We start from the raw sequence: 8,991 nt of genomic DNA on the forward strand, positions 1-8,991 counted from the left end.
GTGACTCAGTTATAAATATACATATTTTTAAAAATATGATCTTATTCTTTGTAATATTCTTATCATGGTCTACCCCAGGATATTGGATATAGTTCCCTGTGCTATACAGTAGGGCCTTGTTGTTTTTCCTTTCTAAATGTAGTAGTTTGCATCTACTAACCCAAACTCCTAGTTGATCCCTCTCCACCCCGCCCCTTCCCTGGCAGCCACAAGTCTCTTCTCTATGCACATGGCATTTCTATTTGGAGATAGATTTATTTGTACCATATTTTAGATTCCATATGTAAGGGATATCATATGGTATTTGTCTTTCTCATTCACTTCACTTAGTATGAGAGTCTCTAGTTGCATCCATGTTGCTGCAACGGCATTATTTTGTTCTTTTTATGGCTGAGTAGTATTCCATTGTGTATATGTATTACATCATTTTAATCCATTCCTCTGTCTATGGGCAATTAGGTTGTTTGCATGTCTTAGCTATTATGAATAGTGATGCAAGGAACATAATGGTGCATGTATGTTTTTGAATTATAGTTTTGTCCCAATATATGCCCAGAAGTGGGATTGTTGGATAATGCAATAATTCCATTTTCAGTTTTCTGAGGAACCCCCATACTGTTTTCCATAGTGGTTTTATCAATTTACATTCCCAACAACAGAATAGGAGGCTTCTATTTTATCTAGACACTCTCTAGTATTTATCATTTGTGGACTTTTTGATGATGGCCAATCTGACTGGCGTGAGGTGGCACCTCATTGTAGTTTTGATTTGCATTTCTCTGATAATTAGTGATGTTGAGCATCTTTTCATGGGCCTACTGGCCACCTGTATGTCTTCTTTGGAGAAATGTCTGTTTAAGTCTTCTGTCCATTTTTGATTTGTTGTTGTTGAGTTGTATGAGTTGTTTTTATATTTTTGAGATTAGTCCCTTCAGTCACCTCATTTGCAAACATTTTCTCCCATCCTTCAGGCTGTCTTTTCATTTTGTTAATGGCTTCCTTTGCTGTGCAAAAGCTTATAAGTTGATTAGCTATCATTTGTTTATTTTTGTTTTTTAATTCTATTGTGTTGGGAGACTGACCTAATAAAACATTTGTACAATTCGTGTCAGAGAACATTTTGCCTATGTTCTCTTCTAGGAATTCTATGGTGTCATGTCTTATGTTTAAATCTTTAAGCCATTTTGAGTTTATTTTTGTACATGGTGTGAGGCTGTGTTATAAATTTATTGACTTACATGCAGCTGTCCAATTTTTTCACCATGACTTGCTAAAGAGATTGTCTTTTACCTATTTTGTATCCCTGCCTCCTTTGTTAAAGATTAACTGACTGTAGGTTTGTGGGTTTATTTCTGGGCTCTCTACTCTGATTGATCTGTATGCCTGTTTTTGTACCAGTACCACACTTTTTTGGTTATTGTAGTTTTATAATATAGTCTAAAGACTGGGAGAGTTATGCCTCTTGCTCCCCCTACCCCAGATAACTTTGAAAATTCTGGGTCTTTTATTGTTCCATATAATTTTAGGATTATTTGCTCTAGTTTTGTGAAAATTGCCATGGGTAATTTGATAGGGATCACGTGAAATATATAAATTTCTTTGGGTAATATTTCCATTTTAACAATGCTACAAAATAATTTATAGGTAGATAATGTATCTTAGAAATACAGAGTCATGAGTATTCATTAGGTATTGGGATGGGAAAGAACTTAAGAATATCACCATGAAGTCACAATTTAAAAAAGCTCTATGTAGACAGTATCACAGAAGTACAACTTTAATGTTTCAGAATATGGTAAGTAAAACTAAAAAGAAAGTAAAAAATTGGGAGAGATATTTTGAACATAAATATTATAATAAAGGAATTAATATCTTTAACATATATGTAGGACTAATAAATCAATATAAAAAAACTAATATACCACCAGTATGGATAGGAAGGAAGAATACCTAATCAAATGATATTAATTCCTGTTTCAATAAGAAAAAACATGGGGCAATTTTTTCTGTACTGAATCACTTATCTCTTTCCACTGTTGGCTCTACCCCAGCTCCCCAATTTGGGAAATGCTCCTCCTCAAACTCATGTAGTTCTCTGGTGGCTATCAACTAGATAACCTTGGCTCCTGCCAAGGTAGGGATGTGTCCAGACCTGGCCTATGAGAGACCTGGCATGGAAGTAAAACACCAGTATGGATTCTTCCATTGTGTTTTAATACAGACATTAGGAAAAAAAACTTTTCCTTTTCTGCCAGGTTGTTCTCCTGTAATGATTTAAAATTGAGTTATTTGTAGCCTCTACTCAATTTCCACCCCATACATAAAAAACCCAAGTGCAAAATGAGAAAATAAGACCATTGTACTTAGATTTACAGAATCCATAGCTAGAGAGGGAGGAGAGAAAGAAAGGGAGAAAAAAGCAAGAGATAGAGAGAGTGAATGATAGAGAAAATCTAAAAGTGTGAAAGTCAGTGAATCCCTGGACTCCAAGAGGCTGACTCCTCTGTTGGATGTCAAAATAATAACTTAAGTCAATTCAGTTCCTTTTTAAAAAATATATAAAAATTTTTTATGTGATAAAAATTCACACACATACAACATACAATTTATCATCTTAACCAGTTTCAAATTTACAATTCAAGCTGTTCAGAACATTCACATTGTTGTACAAGAGCTCTCTAGATCTATTTCTTTTGAACAACTGAAATTCTACAATTTTTTGTTTTAGTTGTTTTAAGCTTGTTTGGATTAGATTCCTGACAGGTAATTCAAAGAGTTCAGATTAATAACATGTGAAAAGGTACAAGTATAAGTAATCAAATATAGTTATTTATTTAATTTCTTTATTCATTTTATGCACCTGTGGCATGGGGAAGTTCCTGGGCCAGGGACTGAATCCAAGCCACACTATGACCCATGCTGCAGCTGTGGCAATGTCAGATCATTTAAACCACTGCATCAGGCTGGGGATTGTACCCACACCTCCAAAGTGACCTGAGCCTCTGCAGCTAGATTGTAAATCCACTGCTCCATTGGGGGACTCCAAAAGAAATTTAAAATAATATGTAATCTTTTTTTGTCTGTTAACTTGATAAATATTTTAAATAATCACATTCAGTGTTTGGGGGGGTATTGTAATGGATATACTTCTCAGCAAGTACATCTCTTTTGAGAGAAATGATAATATAGATTTTAAAATATCATATCCTACTAATCTAAAAATATCAATCTATAAAGGAAGTCATCTAAAACACAGAGAGGCATATGAATAAATTCTCAAGGCAGAATAAAAAACTGAAGATAATCTAATTGACCAACATCAGAGTAATAACAAATGTGATTATGCTATTATCGCACAAAGCAATATCATGTATATATTAAAAATTTTCTTGTGCTACAATATGTAATAATGTGACAGTAATCTCAGTACATAATATTTATCAAAGAAGGCAGGATAAAAATGAAGAGACTATAAAATCCTAATTTTGTAAATATATATTTATATTTATTCATAGAACAATACTAGAAACAGATATACTGAGATATTACTAATAATTATTTTCATATGGTGATTTATATTTATATTTTTCTTTCTAATTTCCAAATAAATCTTGCATAATGAGAATATTTTCCTTTTATTACAAGAAAAAATTAGTATTTTATTAAAGGAATAAGAAAAAAAAGGATTTCACATCAGAATTAATTAAAAAATCAGATTCCTGAGAATCAGAGTTGTATTTCTCAATGCCCCTCTTTTTTTTTCCTTTTTAAGGGCTGCACCCATGGCATATGGAAGTTCCTGGGCCAAGGGTCGAATTGCAGCTACAGCTGAGTCCTATGCCACAGCCACAGCAACACTGGATCTAAGCCACATCTGTCACCTATGCTGCACCTTAGGCAATGCTGGATCCTTAACCCACTGTGCCAGGCCAGGGATCAAACACATCCTGACAGAAACAATATTGAATCTTTAACCTGCTGATCCACTAAGGCAATTCATATCAATACACTTTTGATTATACATGATAGAATCACAACTTAAACAACCTTATGCCAGAGCATGGGTGAATTGGCTCATTTATTAGCTCAGGTATTGATGATACTGAATACAGGGCAAGAATGAAGCTGAATGCCCAAGACAGCTGGAACCAAGAACTTTTAATACCACCAAGCTTCTGTCTTTAAATCCTACAGCTTCTTCTTTCACATGTCTTTAAAAAATTATCCCAAATTTAATTTTTCTCTTAAAAATTTTTTTTTTAATTGTTATTTCCCCAATACAATCTTTTTTTTCCTACTGTACAGCATGGTGACCCAGTTACACATACATGTATACCTTCTATTTTCTCACATTATCATGCCCCATCATAAGTGACTAGACATAGTTCCCAGTACTACACAGCAAGATCTTATTGCTAATACATTCCAAAAGCAATGGTTTGCATTTATTAACCACAAGCTCCCAATCCGTCCCACTCCCTCCCCCTCCCCCTTGGCAACCACAAGTCTGTTCTGCCAGTCCATGATTTTCTTTTCTGTGGAAAGGTTCATTTATGCTGAATATTAGATTCCAGATATAAGTGCTATCAGATGGTATTTGTCTTTCTCTTTCTGACTGACTTCACTCAGGATGAGAGTCTCTAGTTCCATCCATGTTGCTAAAAATGGCATTATTTTGTTCTTTTTTATGGCTGAGTAGTATTCCATTGTGTGTATATACCATATCTTCCTAATCCAATCATCCGTAGAGGGACATTTGGGTTGTTTTCATGTCTTGACTATTGTGAATAGTGCTGCAATGAACACGTGGGTGCATGTGTCTTTTTTAAGGAAAGTTTTTCTGACAGCAGGATGTATGCCTGCCAGCAGATCAACATACCACAGCTCCAAAAGGGACTGAGGTTTGCTTTCTCTCTATTCTCAAAGTCCCTTCCTGGGAGGAAGCTCAGATATGGCCCATTTTGGTCAAAGACACATACCTGCTCCATTTAACTGTGGCCTGCAGATACATCACTGTCATTACATCACTCGGTTGAGAAGCCTAAACTTTGACCAAGCAGTAGTGGTCAGAGAGGTAGGCTCTACATGTCATCTAATCATACCACATGGTTGCTGCAAGATAACACACATTTAGAAGAAGGAGAAGGTTGCTTATTTGGGCAAACAGCAGAGCAGGTGTCCACCAGAAGCAATAATTTTTTAGAATAAAATATGAAGAGATTATAAGCTGGTATAACCACTATGGAGAAAAGCATGGAGGTTCCTTAAAAAACTAAATATAGAACTACCATATGATCCAGCAATTCCACTTCTGAGCATATATCTAGAGAAAACTGTAATTCAAAAGATACATGCAACTCAGTGTTCATCACAGCACCATTTGCAATAGCTAAGACATGGAAGCAACCTAAATGTTCACTGACAGAGGAATGGTTAAAGAAGATGTGGTACATGTATACAATGGAATACTACTCATCCATAAAAAGAATGAAATGGTACCATTAACAGCAACATGAATGGACATAGAAATTATCATGTAAGTGAGATAAGTCAGACAGAGAAAAAAATATCATATGAGATCATAAATATGTGGAATCTAATAAAAATGATCCAAAGGAACTTACAAAACAGAAACAGACTCAAACATTTTCAAACCAAATTTATGGTTACCAAAGGGGAAATGTGGGAGGGATAAATTAGTTGTTTGCGATTGACGTGTACAAACTACTATATACAAAATGGATAGGTAACAAGGACCTATTGTATAGCACAGGGAATTTTACTCAATACTGTGCAATAACCTTAAACGAGAAGAGAATCTGAAAAGGAACAGATTTATATATGTGTACAACTGATTCACTTTGCTGTGCACCTCGAAACTAACACAACATTGTCAGTCAACTGTACTCAAATAAAATGTATAAACAAGGAATAACATTAAAACAGTTTTAAATTGGATGATACAGAAAATGTTTATTCACTATGCAGTTGAAGAATCTATCTTGTCATGGATAAAGAACTAACACAAACACAGAAAGGGAAAAGATTGGGAGCAGCAGGCATTTAAATCAACATAAATAATAAAGAATCTGAGAATCTTTTATAGATCTAATGAACATTAGTCAGTGGAAGAGAAAACCCAGTGAAACTTCCATTTTAAAAACACCACTTCCAAACAAATTATAAGGAAGCTGAGTATAAGTGCTAGTCAGTAAACTGATATATGCATATTGGTTTTCTAAGGGTACAAAGAAAAGGGAGTCAAAAACAGAAAAATAGATATAAGAGCAATGGAAATCAAAAGAAAAGGCAAACAACTTATCAAACAAAAAAAGTTGTGAAATCAATAAGGGCCAAGTAGCCCAAGGAGCCTTGGTAAACTGGTTAAAGTATATTGAATGTGTGTTCGGGTGTATAACGATCAGAGTTATCTGCTCTACATCTTTGAGAGTGAGTCTTGGTTCTTTGTTGAAATGGGCAAGAATTGAAATTTCTAAATCTGTTGATGCAAATCCCTTATTCCTATAGAATTGAATATAGGAAGATATTCAACATATACCATTATAAGTAAAACATCTCCAAAACTAAAATTTACCTTTCAGTGACTCAAATCATTCCGATGTAACAAGAATGGTCATGTCAGCAGAAGGAAAAGGAAGAACTAGGTTGATTACATGTGGAAATAAAAATGCATCTGTATGTATGTAGGAAAATAATACGAACAGGTGTCAAAAGGTAAAGGAGTTCTGTGTGGGCACGATGGGTTATGGATCGGCCTTGTCACTGCTGTGGCTAGGGGTCAATACATGGCCTGAGAACCTCTGCATGCTAAGGGACTGACTTAAAAAATGTCAAAATGGGAACTCATTCCTATTACGGCACAGTGGTTAATGAACCTGACTAGTATCCATGAGGTCATGGGTTCAATTCTGGCCTTGCTCAGTGTGTTAAGGACCTGACGTTGCTGTGAGCTGTGCTGTAGATCGCAGATGCGGCTCGGATCTGGCGTTGCTGTGGTTGCAGTGTAGGCCGGCAGCTGTAGCTCTGATTAGACCCCTAGCCTGGGAACCTCCATATGCTGGGGTGTGGCCCTAAAAAGACGAAAACAAACAAAAAAACAAACAAACAAAAAAACCTCCCAAAATGTCAAAAGGTATGTTTTGTGATAAAACTGCCAGCACTATTCAGATTAAAGGCCTGGTTTAAGGATCTTGTTTTTCCAAATGTGATGATGGGCATATCCTAGCATGGGACATACAGGCATTAAGTATCAAAATTGATATGATTAAATATTTGAATAATCCAACTAACTCTTCTTGCCTGATTTCCTGCTCATTGATGTTTCTGTCATCATTTGAATTCTCAGAAATTTCTCTATAGTGAAATAATGAGTAATACTTATGTGGAAGTTATTCAGACCACTTGATATTTTTTGCGGCAAATTAATAAACTGGGATCTTGATGTATGTATTTCCATCTAGCATCAATTTACTTAGTGTCAATCAGCATTTCCTCATATATAACTCACTCTGACACTGAACAGACTTAGCATAGACAATAGTAAATTCATCAAGGTCGTGTCTCCTGAGAGATAAGCATTTTGGCCTTCTCCAGAGACACATTTTACCACATTCTTCCGCCAACCATATAGAGTAACACAATCTCTCACTTAACATTTTTAAAAGAACCTTGTTATTTTAATTTGGGACAACTAAATGTTCATAAGGTACTTAGACACTCCTGATATTAAAATAATGGAAATTCAATATTACTCCATGTGACTAAGGAGACTTCATGATACTTTTGGCATTTACGAAATCCTTCCATAAATAAAAAACTGACTGCATACTTTCCTCATTGCCACTTTCATTTCTTTGTTCCTCAATGTATAGATGACTGAATTTAAAAAAGGAGTGAGAACTGCATCAAAAACAGCAAGGAATTTGTCTAGGTTGGATGTGGAATGAGGCCACATATAAACAAAAATGAAAGGACCGGAAAATAAAACCACCACCATGACATGAGTTGACAAGGTGGAGAGGGCCTTAGATGAGCTCCCTGAAGAGTGTTTCTGAACAGTAATCAGGATAAAAATGTAGGAGATGGTCAATATGAAGAATGATCCCAGGGATATAAATCCACTGTTGGCTGTGACCATGAACTCTAGTCTGTAGGTATCTGTGCAGGCAAGTTTGATGAACCGAGGAAGGTCACAGTAAATGCTGTCTAGAACATTAGGGCCACAGAATGGCAATTTTACAACAAACGCCAGCTGAACCACAGAGTGAACCAAACCAATTATCCATGCAGCAACCAGGAACAAAATACACATTTTGGGGCTCATGATAGCCAAATAGTGAAGAGGCTTACATATGGTGACATATCTGTCAAAGGCCGTGGCGACAAGAAGCACCATCTCCACACCACCAATGATGTGGATGAAGAAGATTTGAGTGATGCAGCCACTGAAGGAGATGACTTTATGTTTCCTGAACAGATCATAAATCATTTTGGGAGAAAAGACAGAAGAAACTCCTAGGTCAATGAAGGAGAGGTTGGCTAACAGAAAGTACATGGGGGAGTGTAAGTGACGGTCGGAAGTCACTGTGAGCAAAATGAGAGAATTTCCCATCATGCTTGCCACATAAAAAACAGATGAGAACAGAAAGAGGAGAAGTTGTATTTCCCAGGAGTTGGTGAGTCCCAGGAACACAAACTCTGACACCACAGAATGATTATCTCTGTTCATCATTTTGTTAGCTGGAATGTTTTCAGATAAAGAAAAAGGCAAAGAAAATGAAAATAGGTATGTTAATAATGTCCCATATTATTATAATTCATTATTCAAGGATATAAACAGTGTGAAGACTATAACTCTTGCAGAATTCCTCCTCAAGGCTATATCATTACCAAATAAGCATTTTACCTGTGGTCACTTAAAGTGGTTGAGTCACTTCCACATGCAATATCCCTTTACCACATCCTCTAGGA

General features: G+C 35.8%; 1 protein-coding gene across 1 annotated transcript; it reads right to left on the minus strand.

The window, feature by feature from the left end:
* Window positions 1-7,810: 7,810 nt before the first annotated feature.
* On the minus strand, window positions 7,811-8,749 carry LOC100154552 (olfactory receptor 4F3/4F16/4F29-like). The gene has a single exon (XM_001925067.1). It carries the CDS (start codon window positions 8,747-8,749, stop codon window positions 7,811-7,813), a length of 939 nt encoding a protein of 312 aa, XP_001925102.1.
* Window positions 8,750-8,991: the final 242 nt, after the last annotated feature.

The sequence above is a fragment of the Sus scrofa genome, unplaced genomic scaffold (genome assembly GCF_000003025.6).
Source record: "Sus scrofa isolate TJ Tabasco breed Duroc unplaced genomic scaffold, Sscrofa11.1 Contig740, whole genome shotgun sequence".
Classification (NCBI taxonomy): Eukaryota; Metazoa; Chordata; class Mammalia; order Artiodactyla; family Suidae; genus Sus; species Sus scrofa.